The 13,449-nt window shown below is 34.6% G+C and overlaps 1 protein-coding gene across 2 annotated transcripts in view; it reads left to right on the top strand.

Annotated features, from left to right (window-relative positions):
• Nemp (Nuclear envelope integral membrane protein) overlaps window positions 1-6,991 on the top strand; it is a 47,124-nt gene extending 40,133 nt beyond the window's left edge. The window contains exons 13-17 of one of the 2 annotated variants that reach the window (XM_080159209.1): window positions 548-583; window positions 1,812-1,882; window positions 5,326-5,371; window positions 5,685-5,734; window positions 6,898-6,991. In XM_080159209.1, coding sequence (XP_080015335.1) covers window positions 548-583; window positions 1,812-1,882; window positions 5,326-5,371; window positions 5,685-5,734; window positions 6,898-6,979 — 285 coding nt within the window. In that variant the 3' untranslated portion in view covers window positions 6,980-6,991. Of the gene's footprint in view, window positions 1-547; window positions 584-1,808; window positions 1,883-5,325; window positions 5,372-5,684; window positions 5,735-6,897 lie in introns of both variants that reach the window. The other variant, XM_080159208.1, reaches the window with a different exon arrangement.
• The last annotated feature ends 6,458 nt before the right edge of the window (window positions 6,992-13,449 follow it).

The following is a 13,449-nucleotide window of genomic DNA, read 5'->3' as shown; positions in this document are numbered from 1 at the left end:
TACAATTTAAGTTAATTAATTTTGACATCTGTGATTGGTGGATTGAAAATTATCTTCGCTCTGATAGGAGAAGCTTAAGTGTCGCACATTATTCAACCAATTAGAGGGTAGGTAGTTTCCAATCCACCTATCCTATTGGTCAAAATTTATTAACTTAAATTGTATTTCCGCTTTTAGATAAATAATTATACAAAAAAACTAATTTTATAAAAAATCCTTAAAATTTGATGCAGATTTCAAATATCCCTCTAACATTAAAATTCCTTCCAACTTATATATCCTAATATGCACATCTAATCTATACATTGTTTTGTCTGACTCTCTTTCGGTTATGCCTAAAAAGATGTAAACGTTATTTTATTTAGGTTTCGTCATTTTTTTTTGTGGAGGTTTTGCACGTTCTCTATATATTTGTTTTATGATAACTGAACATCTGCATAGTCTGTTTGTCCATTCTATGAATTTTATTGTGCTTCGCTACTTTTGGATCTTTGTTATCCTATATTGAACTATCCCTGGATAATTTGACATCCCTAAAATTCCCAAGGCTCAGAGAAACGAAGAGACAAGAAAAGCTCTAGAGGCATAAAAGCATTATTTATTAACCAAGGGAGGGGGGGGGGGGGGGGTGAAGTTCTGACACTTGTGTAAACAGTGATTATAGGCTTTGTCTTAGGAGTGAGAGGATAGGTTATTTGGCAAAAATGTTCCCTTTTGGGATGTAGTTTTCCTATTTTTAAAAGAAATTTGGATTTGTCCTCCAGGTTCAGGTGCTGCAGGCCTCCAGGTTGTCTGTGGACATGTAAAAATAAACAGGCACCTGAACCTGGGGGCCAAATTAAATTTTTTTATAAAATAGGAAAACTACATCCCTTAAGGAAACTCAAAAATGTAAGAAATCCCCCCCCCCCCCCCCCCCCATTAATCCTTATTTACAACATCCATGAAAGTGAAGCTCTTAAATCAGAAAGAAAGACAAACATTACGACTTTCTGGTAACGATTGTAGATTTAATACGCTTTCTAAATCGTACATCCTTATAATAAAGTAAAAGGATCTTGGTCTGTGTCTGTTTGTTTGTACCAAAGGATCTCACTAACCGCAGAACCGATCGGGTTCTCCTTAACAGGGTAGCTTCTCATAGGTCCTGGGAAGGTTTATAACTATTTTCTTGGGGGATGGGACACCCCCAACCCCCCCCCAAAAAATGAAAAATCCCCCCCCCCAAAAAAAAAAATTTCCACCCCCCAAAAATTTGTTTTTTACTTTTCTTTTAAAATCTAAAATAAGAAATAAGGTTATTAAATTCGACTATCCCCTCCTCAAGTGCCCGCAGTATCCGCTAGTAACTATTATAGTAATCATGATGCGAAGTTTGAAGTCGATAGGACAATTTAAACATATCTAAATGAATGAAAAGAGCTATCTGTTAGGAATGGACGGACCGTCCCTAATTATAGAAAAAGTATTTATGATTTGATAATAATATTATAAGCACAGAGTTATGTATATGAAAATAATAAGTTTAGGGGGGAGGGGTGGAATAATTATTGATTTTAATTATTATGTATGAAACTAAAGCATTAAGGGGATATGTATTTAAAGGAATAAAAGGCTGAAAATAGCCTAAAACCATTTAAGGCTTGAATCTAAACATGAATATGTAAAAAAAAATCCGGGACCCATGTGAAGTCTCCCTAAAATGGAGAACCTAATCGGTTAAGTAGTTATTGAAATCTTAAGCTACAGACAAAATATCCTTACTACTTTTTATGTATGATATTAAAATAATGCTATTTTGTGTTGAGGAGTTGCGTAACTACTGTAGAAGTCCTGACTCTAAACCTTGGCTAACCGTCACTAAGCTAGCCTCACCTACTAGGTATCTATCTATCTATCTATCTATTTATCTATCTGTCTATCTATCTATCCTATTGTAGCTACGTAACTATTGTAGAAGTCCTGACTCTAAACCCTAGCTAACCGTCACTAAGCTAGCCTCACCTACTAGGTATCTATCTATCTATCCTATAGTAGCTACGTAACTACTGTATAAGTCCTGATTCTAAACCCTGGCTAACCGTCACTAAGCTAGCCTCACCTACTAGGTATCTATCTATCTATCCTATTGTAGCTACGTAACTACTGTATAAGTCCTGACTCTAAACCCTGGCTAACCGTCACTAAGCTAGCCTCACCTACTAGGTATCTATCTATCTATCTGTCTATCTATCTATCTATCCTATTGTAGCTACGTAACTACTGTATAAGTCCTGACTCTTAACCCTGGCTAACCGTCACTAAGCTAGCCTCACCTACTAGGTATCTATCTATCTATCTATCTATCTGTCTATCTATCTATCCTATTGTAGCTACGTAACTACTGTATAAGCCCTGACTCTAAACCTTGGCTAACCGTCACTAAGCTAGCCTCACCTACTAGGTATCTATCTATCTATCTATCCTATTGTAGCTACGTAACTACTGTATAAGTCCAGATTCTAAACCTTGGCTAACCGTCACTAAGCTAGCCTCACCTACTAGGTATCTATCTATCTATCCTATAGTAGCTACGTAACTACTGTATAAGTCCAGATTCTAAACCCTGGCTAACCGTCACTAAGCTAGCCTCACCTACTAGGTATCTATCTATCTATCTATCCTATTGTAGCTACGTAACTACTGTATAAGCCCTGACTCTAAACCCTGGCTAACCGTCACTAAGCTAGCCTCACCTACTAGGTATCTATCTATCTATCTGTCTATCTATCTATCTATCTATCCTACTGTAGCTACGTAACTACTGTATAAGTCCTGATTCTAAACCCTGGCTAACCGTCACTAAGCTAGCCTTACCTACTAGGTATCTATCTATCTATCTACTATCTATCTGTCTATCTATCCTACTGTAGCTACGTAACTACTGTATAAGTCCTGATTCTAAACCCTGGCTAACCGTCACTAAGCTAGCCTCACCTACTAGGTATCTATCTATCTATCCTATAGTAGCTACGTAACTACTGTATAAGTCCTGATTCTAAACCCTGGCTAACCGTCACTAAGCTAGCCTCACCTACTAGGTATCTATCTATCTATTTATCTGTCTATCTATCTATCTATCCTACTGTAGAAGTCCTGATTCTAAACCCTGGCTAACCGTCACTAAGCTAGCCTCACCTACTAGGTATCTATCTATCTATCCTATAGTAGCTACGTAACTACTGTATAAGTCCTGATTCTAAACCCTGGCTAACCGTCACTAAGCTAGCCTCACCTACTAGGTATCTATCTATCTATTTATCTGTCTATCTATCTATCTATCCTACTGTAGAAGTCCTGATTCTAAACCCTGGCTAACCGTCACTAAGCTAGCCTCACCTACTAGGTATCTATCTATCTATCCTATAGTAGCTACGTAACTACTGTATAAGTCCTGATTCTAAACCCTGGCTAACCGTCACTAAGCTAGCCTCACCTACTAGGTATCTATCTATCTATTTATCTATCTATCTATCTATCTATCTATCTATCCTATAGTAGCTACGTAACTACTGTATAAGTCCTGATTCTAAACCCTGGCTAACCGTCACTAAGCTAGCCTCACCTACTAGGTATCTATCTATCTATCCTATAGTAGCTACGTAACTACTGTATAAGTCCTGATTCTAAACCCTGGCTAACCGTCACTAAGCTAGCCTCACCTACTAGGTATCTATCTAACTATGTATCTATCTATCCTACTGTAGCTACGTAACTACTGTATAAGTCCAGATTCTAAACCCTGGCTAACCGTCACTAAGCTAGCCTCACCTACTAGGTATCTATCTATCTATCTATCTATCCTATAGTAGCTACGTAACTACTGTATAAGTCCTGATTCTAAACCCTGGCTATCCGTCACTAAGCTAGCCTCACCTACTAGGTATCTATCTATCTATCCTATAGTAGCTACGTAACTACTGTATAAGTCCTGATTCTAAACCCTGGCTAACCGTCACTAAGCTAGCCTCACCTACTAGGTATCTATCTATCTATTTATCTGTCTATCTATCTATATATCCTACTGTAGAAGTCCTGATTCTAAACCCTGGCTAACCGTCACTAAGCTAGCCTCACCTACTAGGTATCTATCTATCTATCTATCTATCTATCTATCCTATAGTAGCTACGTAACTACTGTATAAGTCCTGATTCTAAACCCTGGCTAACCGTCACTAAGCTAGCCTCACCTACTAGGTATCCATCTATCTATCCTATAGTAGCTACGTAACTACTGTATAAGTCCTGATTCTAAACCCTGGCTAACCGTCACTAAGCTAGCCTCACCTACTAGGTATCTATCTAACTATGTATCTATCTATCCTACTGTAGCTACGTAACTACTGTATAAGTCCAGATTCTAAACCCTGGCTAACCGTCACTAAGCTAGCCTCACCTACTAGATATCTATCTATCTATCTATCTATCTATCCTATAGTAGCTACGTAACTACTGTATAAGTCCTGATTCTAAACCCTGGCTATCCGTCACTAAGCTAGCCTCACCTACTAGGTATCTATCTATCTATCCTATAGTAGCTACGTAACTACTGTATAAGTCCTGATTCTAAACCCTGGCTAACCGTCACTAAGCTAGCCTCACCTACTAGGTATCTATCTATCTATCCTATAGTAGCTATGTAACTACTGTATAAGTCCTGACTCTAAACCTTGGCTAACCGTCACTAAGCTAGCCTCACCTACTAGGTATCTATCTATCTTTCTATCTATCTATCTATCCTATTGTAGCTACGTAACTACTGTATAAGTCCTGATTCTAAACCCTGGCTAACCGTCACTAAGCTAGCCTCAACTACTAGGTATCTATCTATCTATCTATCTATCTATCTATCCTATTGTAGCTACGCAACTACTGTATAAGTCCTGATTCTAAACCCTGGCTAACCGTCACTAAGCTAGCCTCACCTACTATCTATCTATCTATCTGTCTATCTATCTATCTGTCTATCTATCTATCTATCTATCTATTTATCTATCCTATTGTAGCTACGTAACTACGTATAAGTCCTGACTCTAAACCCTGACTAACCGTCACTAAGCTAGCCTCACCTACTAGGTATCTATCTATCTATCTATCTGTCTATCTATTTATCTATCTATTTATCTATCCTACTGTAGAAGTCCTGATTCTAAACCCTGGCTAACCGTCACTAAGCTAGCCTCTCCTACTAGGCATCTATCAATCTGTCTGTCTATCTATCTATATATATATCCATCTGTTTATCTATCTATCTATCTATCAATCTTATATTTTGAATAATTTTAGATTCGCAGAATTTGTGGAGGGCTCACCCCACATAACAGAACGAGAGGTAAAAAATTACATTAGTTCCCAATGTTTTAGAATAACGTTTTCTCTTTTCTTAAACAACTTTAGGAACTTTAAGGTATTCAATTTGATTTGTTGGTTCATTAAGTTGAGGGATCAAACGTTTCAAGCGGTAATTGTAATCTACCAAGGGGGTCATTTTGGATCTACATCAATTTATCGGCCATTTTCTTGTCCCTTTACATTCCTTGATTGAAATTAGCTTTTGAAAAGAGATTGACAGAGGATTAACAAATATTTAAATAACAATATAAAAGTAGTTCGTTTTTTTAATGTCTCATCCATTTTTTGTTCAGGTTATTGATTACAGCCACTGGGACTCTATGGAGACTGATGATGAGGATAGGTAAGTGTCCCCCGCAGGAGTTTTGTCCCGTTTGGGATTAGAAATAACAAAGGGATTTGGGGAAAGTTTAGGTATTTTTTAACTAGGTAGTTAAGGATTACCCGTGACCGTTGCTTAAAACGTAGCGCATCCGCTTGTCGTCTGGGACGTGATAGGATCGAGTCTCGGCTCCACACCGCGTTAAATCTAGAGACGTTAAATATGGTTCCTACTGCTGCTATGTCAGATGAGCGACATTAATAGCTAAGGTAGGGGGAAGGCCTTGGTCCCAAACAGGCGCAACTTATTACCATGTGCATTGACAAAGGTAGAAGATAAACAAATGATTTCACAAGGGGTAGTTGCACGAAGTGCGTTTAAACTTTAATTTAGTGAACTGCATATTTTTTTTCTGTTCAATAGTTTAAAGTACAATTTTAGGACACATATTTGAAAGCATTTAAATTTTCTACCAGGTAGTTTTAAAAATATCAAGACATGAAAATCATGTTTTTTTGATATATAAAACTTAATGGCTGTCCTGTTTTCACAAAAACAGCATGATGACTATTATGGCTGTGCCTAATTGATTGCTATTTATTGTAATCCTTGGTAGGTCTATTTTCCCTAAATCGAACAAAAAGTTGGAAAAGTAGCAGCTACGGATGGCGGCTCAGCCGTTTAGCCATTTTTTGACTATTTTCAACGGAAACCCATCACGAAACCTATCTTTACATAATACTCTTTTCCGCTCCAAAACGTTTTCAAACGGTTCTAGCCGGTAGTTGATGGTACTAGAAATCAAAAAAAATGTTTTTTTGTATCATTTCAAATGATTTAAAGCAAAAATATGTTTCAAAAAGTTGATTCTTTATTTATGACAGATTTGCCCTAAAAATAGCCAAAAAAAAAACGGCTAACCGGCTGAGCCGTTAGTCGTTACTTTTTCCATTTTTTGTTCGATTTAGGGATGATAGACCTACCAAGGATTATTAATGCAAAATTTCAGATCAAAATTCGAATTCTAAGTGCCATTTATACATTGATTACGAGATGGTTGCATTAAACCCCCCCCCCCTTATATACATATGTTAGATGGTATTCTTGTAACTTATGCTTGCAATCAAACTTGTTAAAATGCACTTCATGCAACTATCCCTTTAAATATCTTTCTTAATTTCTAGATCTGATGTAACGGATGATGACGGACCAGAAACTAGTGCCAACAGGTCTCTTGATTCACAATCTGACAACCTAATTTCATAGGCGCTCCACAGGGTTCATCTGACAATCTAATTTCAACGGAGGCGCCCGATAGGGGTTTGTCAACCTGATTTTACAATCCCAGTTTGCAGAGACGTCAAAGCTTTTTTTTAGGGGGTTTAAGGGGGTAATTTAATGTAATGGTAAGAATTTTGAAGGAGTTAAAAAGAGGGTTTTCAAAGTTTGAGAGAGAGGGAGGGAAAACCCTTTTACCCCAAACCTTGGACGTCTATGCCTGTTGGGTTAGGGTTCGATAATATTTTAAGATTCTCAAAGATTGAGAAAATCTACCTATTAGCTTTTAATAAACTATTAGCTTTTTAATAAACATTCTTAATGTCATTGCTTTTTAATTTTAAGTCTAAAATAAATTATGTTTAAATGATTAATAAAAATTCATTAGCGTATTTATTCTAGTTATTTAAATATTGTTATCTTTTTGGGGGTTTCCCTCAAAGTTCCTGGTCGAGCAGAGAAATCCCCCCTCCCCTTTATTTAAAATTCACCGTTAATATTTTTTTTTTTTGGGGGGGGGGGGAGTGCTCCCAAGGAACTATGAGGGAAAGCACCAAATTATTTTTATATGAAAAATACCCGTTTATACTTTCTGATAATCGATTTTAATAATAATAATAAGAGGACTATATCCCGAAGTAGCGAAGCCCTTTTTCTATAAAATAAACAAGGATGGCGACAGACGAACTGACAGAAAAAGTTAATTATAAAATAGCCCAATTCTCTACTAGCAGTTTTTTTTCATACAAAAATCCATGAAATTTTGAGTTTAGATAAAAAATGAAAAAAATAACTATCAAACAATGCAGTCTTAAAGAAGAAATTTAAAGATTACCTACACAGTAGCTGCGCTACGTAAAAAGAAAAACAACTTCATAGTTTTTAAAATTGTAAATCTAAGTCGCTTTTATATAATTTTTAACGAAAATAGTTTAAATCTAATATTTTTATATCATTCAAATTAACTGTGTTTTGTTGTAATAAATAATTTTTTTTCTGTTAATTTTATCTTATTCTATTGATGTTACAACAGAATTAGTATGTTTGTCTGTTACTTATGATCTTTGAAGGACTGTGGATATTCGATTTTGCTCTATAGAGAAGCTCTGGTTTAGTACAATGACAGGGATCTAAAGGGATAAGACAATAGCCGGTCCATTGATGTACATTCCCAGTGATTTACACAAAATAATCACTTCTGTAGATTGTAAATAGTGGTTGATACGTTAGAACACTGAACTTAATGAACCAACCAATCAAAATATCCAAGGTTGTTAGGCCAACAATTAAGAAAGCGTTATTACAAACTTTGGGAACTAGTGTAATAAACAGCGCCTTCTTTCCTGCTAAATTGCTAACTATAGAATAGTAAGAATAGTTATTTCTCGTATCGTATTATAAACGGCTTTCCGCGGATATAGAATGTACAATTATTCATTGCCTTCGGCACCACGGGGCTAAAAAAACTAGTTTTAATCTTATGATTGTACATTTCTATATTCGTAGAAAACTGGATATAATACGATGCTAGGCATAGTTTTTTCGTATTCATGAGAACCGGTTCCTATCCACCGGATTCAAATGAATACGAGAAATGTTATTATATTATTAGGCTTGTTTGAAGCCCTCAATAAAAGATTTAAGCTTTTGCTACGCTAATTATGAACGCTGTCGCGTTAAAATTAAGTGCAAAGCTACTCTATAACTAGGTATGTCTGTACGTTCGTGTACTGAAAATATGTTGTTTAAACATCCAATTAGATGAATGAAAAATAAAGCAATTGCTTTTATGAAATATACTTTATGTCTCCTTTCGAATAAGTTTTAAATAAGTTAATTGGTAATTTAACAATTATAATAGAATTTTAAAGAAATAATAGTATAAAATACACATTGACCAGATAAATAAAAAAAATTTGGGTCATCTAGCGGTGAAATTGAGAACTACATATAATAGAAGTTTGGTGATTATCTCTGTAAAAACTACTAGCGACTGCGCCCGTAACATCTAGGAGATATGTATTTGAAGGAGTAAGAAAAGTGAGAAAAGAGCCTAAAACAAAACTTAGATATAGAATAGCCTAAAACCATCCAGGAACCTGTAAAAAGCTTTTATAAAGTAGAGAACTCAATTTGTTCAGAAGTTATCGAATTCCAGCTACAGAAAAAACCTTACTACTTTGTATAATAAGATAGTAATAAAAAACTTTTGTCATTTCCTTAATACAAACGAGAACCAGTGGCTGGTTTAAAACCAAAGGAAATTGACTTAAGTTATAATTTGCAGCTGTAACCAACGGAATTAATTTGTTATTTTCAGCTGATATTTTCGTGATTTAGGGAGGCAACGCTTCTGAGTAAAGAATAGTTATTTCTTGCTTTGTATTGTAAACAGCTTTCCGCAGATATAGAATGTACAATTATAAGAACCGGTTCCTATCAACCGGATTCGTATGAATATGAGAAAGACATTTAAAGGGAGTGTGAACGTAAAAATTTCTCATCTGATTATCAAATCTTAACATTTACTAAGCACATTTCACTACACTGATCAACCAAAAATGTCCTATTCACAAAAATATCCAGAAATAATGCCTTGATTTTATGGTATTTTGAGAGGGAAAAAGGAAAAAACAGGGAAAATCTGAACGTTTTTGTTTCTTATAATGTTTGTAGGGATATTTAACTTTTCATATATAGTTGAAACAATTTACTTACTGTTAAGGATTTATTTTATGCTATAAAATTGCCAATTCGTTTTTTTATAACGTAGTAATTAGGTAATAAAGACATATTTTAAATTCGTATTATTGACAAAAAAATACCTCACTGTCTACAAAGGGTTGAATCTCATAGGTTATATAAAATAATAATATCCTTTTTTATTGTGATGAACAATAAATAACCCACTTTGGAGAATTAGTTTACACTTTTATCATACTGTTTATAAAGAAATATTGCGTCTTTATTATTTACAAATTTGTAATTAAAGGTGGGCGAGAGATGGGCCATTTAAAGTTAATTGGATACTAATAAAAAACCTGTTTCTGGCTTTGTTATTGTATTTGGTTTTCAATAAAAAAATATTGCTTATTTTATCAATTTCTAAGTAACTATACATTGGATTAAAGCAAGGATTATGTTAAAAGCCAGCTTAACTGTTAGGAAAAATCTAGAACTATGTGAAAAAGTTTAATTTTAGCTATAATGGGAGAAAAAAGCAATTTAATGCACATTTTATATAATACGGAAAATTTCTTCCTTTCCCCGTACCTTATAAAAATCGTCGGAAAAAGCCGTTTTTTAAGCAAACAAAAGCGCGTTTTGCTCTATCTGTGAGATATTATGAATGAGATAATGTTAAGATTTGATATTAAGATGAGAAAAATTTACGTTCACAGTCCCTTTAATCTACCCCATATCTTTTTAGAATTATTTCACTTGTTGGCTATACCTCATTCAGGATTTTTTTTGTAGAAAATCTTCGCTTCTAATTAAACAAGGATGACAACATCCATAAAAGCGAAGCACATGAACGGTAGGACATACTGACATTAACACTTGTATAGTGTCAGAACTGAAAAATCAGAATATGAATGTATAAGAGTCGACGCAAAATTATAAGTAAATTTGTTGAAAGACTGATTGATAGAGAATAATGTTTATGGACATAATTAAAGGGTGAGCAAAAAAAATGCGTAGATTTTTAAAATTCAAATTGCGCAGCTTGTTTTAATAGTAGAAAACTGTTATGCATACCGTTAGAACCGCTATGAAGTGTATTTTTTGGAAATATATGAACGATTCCTCTGCTGCATATAGTTAGGGAGCTAAGTGGTAAAATGTCCCAACTGACTTGAAACTTGACTTGCGAGTAAAATTTGGAACGTTTTACCACCTAGCTCCTATATTATTTGTAGCACAGGCACCGTTTTTATATTTCCAAAAAAAAGAGTTTATAACGGTTCTAACGGTATGCGTAACATTTTTCTACTATTAACACAAGCCGCGCAATTTGAACTTTAAAAATCTACGCAGTTATTTTTGCACACACTATTCTCTAAAATTTAGTAATATACTCGCAAGTCAAGTTTTACGCCAATTGGGACATTTTAACGCGTAGCTCCTTACCAATGCGTAGCACATGCATCGTTTTTATATTTCCAAAAAATACAGTTCATAGCGGATCTAACGGTATGCATAACATTTTTCTATTATTAACACAAGCCGCGCAATTTGAATTTAAAAAACCTACGCATTTTTTTTGCTCACCCTTTACATTTTTAGGGCTTGATTATAGAGTTGCTTTGCTTATTATATTGTACTTTGTTGTCCCAGGAATCAGTATACCAGAAATCAGATCAATCGGATAATTAAATAAGATAAAAATTTGTTGTTTAAAAAGTAAAAAAATCAGTATGTTTAAAATGGACATACGGACATTCTGGTAATGATTATAGAGTTGCTACACTTTCTACAGCAACTAAACTAACTACTACAGGAATCACCATGCAAAGTTTGAAATCGATAGGACAATTCTAAAATGCCTAAATTAACGAAAAAAGCTATCCGTTCCGGACGGACCGACCCTAATTATAGTAAATAAAATTAAACTAGTGTAATAAACAGCCCAAGTTTTAGCCTACTCATGTTGGGTTCGTCACTGCAGGGGATGTAAATCAATTTATCGTCCATTGTCTTTACCATAAGATCCCTAATCATAAACAAAACAAAAATATACGAGTTACAAATAATTTATTAAAATCCAATAATATAAATTACAACATGATGCATTATTTACAACAAAATTATGATAAATTTATAGCAGATTCATTTTGTCTTGAAATGAAAAAATAAACATAGAAATTTTGTATGCTGACAACTTGAACAAACCTATTAGCCTCCGAGCCAAATTCATCATGGAAATGATCATGATCATTATAAACACTGCAAATGACCAACTGGGCATATGCTTCATTGGATACGATGGTTGGAGAGGTACAGCAAACGCCTGGCATGTTGTTGGCAGCGGCAGAAATGAAAAAATAAAAACTTATTTTTCCGCTTATAAATTGCAAGTTGACAACTTGTTTAATCTCCGAGTCAAATGCATCTAAATGTTCATGGCCATCAACATTGCAAATGATACACTGTCCATCAGCTACGATGAAAGGAAAGGTACAGCAGTCGCAGGTACAGCATGGCATGTTTGTGATGTTGTTGGCAGCGGCAGTAATCCTTCTCTGGCGAAAAATCATGAAACAGAAAAGAAAAATTTGCAGACATAGTAGAAAATAAATCGGTTCAATCATTGTGACGCTTTCTTGTAAACTAAACTAATAGTTTTTAATCCCTTGCTTTTATATCCAGCTAAGGGTTGGTAAGCATCTCGCGCCCGGTCATAGGATGTTAACATTACCCCCCCCCCCCCCCCTCTTCTTTCGTAAGAGCAACACACACTACTTGAAAACCCCTGTATAAGACGACCGGTGTGTCTTGCTCAAAATCTCCGCCCACTTCAAAGTAAAACTATTATATTTTTTAATTAAACGTATTTAGATGTTTGATCAGAAAATAAATTAATAAAACGATTAGATATAGTATAACCATTTCATAGAAACTTTATAATTTATTTTTTTTTTCTAACTAAATACGTAAATACTATCTTATTCTCGGAGCTTAATATTTGAAGGTGGTATGGAAAATGCAGAAAAAAAGACTAAAACCTAATATCCTATTATATAAAGCAGTAAGCTTTTTTAGTCTGTAGCGAAGGATCTCGCTAATTGCTGAACCGATATGGTTCTCCTTAACAGTGAAGCTTCTTATAGGTCCAGGGAATGTTTTTAACGATTTTTTAGCCGTTCCCCCCCCCCCCCCCATCATGTTTCCGCCAGAATAAAAGAATAAATCTTCGCAATTTGAACCTTTGTAAATATCAACATTCAGCTTATAACGAAATCCAAACGGACAAACAAACAAAAAACCTTACTACTTTTTTTTGGGTATAGTCCCTTTCGTGGCAACGCTCCTTAAGGGCGATTCTTCGTTTATTTCACAGTAGCCTTTCTCCTATTTCTACTTATCAAAAGCCATTTTAAAAATAAGACGAATCGCCCCTTAAGGGGCGTTGCCCCGAAAGGGACTATTCCCCTATTTTTTTTTATAAAAGGATAGATATAATTAATATTTTTCGCCGACAAGAATTAAAAATATGAATGACTAAAAAATATTCCCTAATTATAATAATAATAATAATAATAATAATAAGAACTTTTATTCAATAACTCTTTCAACCCTGTTATGAGATAATCACATAGACATTTTAATTATTACATTATAACATGGTGATTATATTAATATATCAATATACTCATATTTATCTAATAATTATACAGTTTTAATTATTACGGGTGAACATTGCTGATTAATTTGGATTAACTAGGTGATTTCTCTTT

Source organism: Acartia tonsa, chromosome 4 (assembly GCF_053477335.1).
Source record: "Acartia tonsa isolate MP-2025a chromosome 4, ASM5347733v1, whole genome shotgun sequence".
Classification (NCBI taxonomy): domain Eukaryota; kingdom Metazoa; phylum Arthropoda; class Copepoda; order Calanoida; family Acartiidae; genus Acartia; species Acartia tonsa.
Note: the sequence above shows the minus strand (reverse complement) of the source record. Positions and strands in the feature narration are given on the sequence as shown.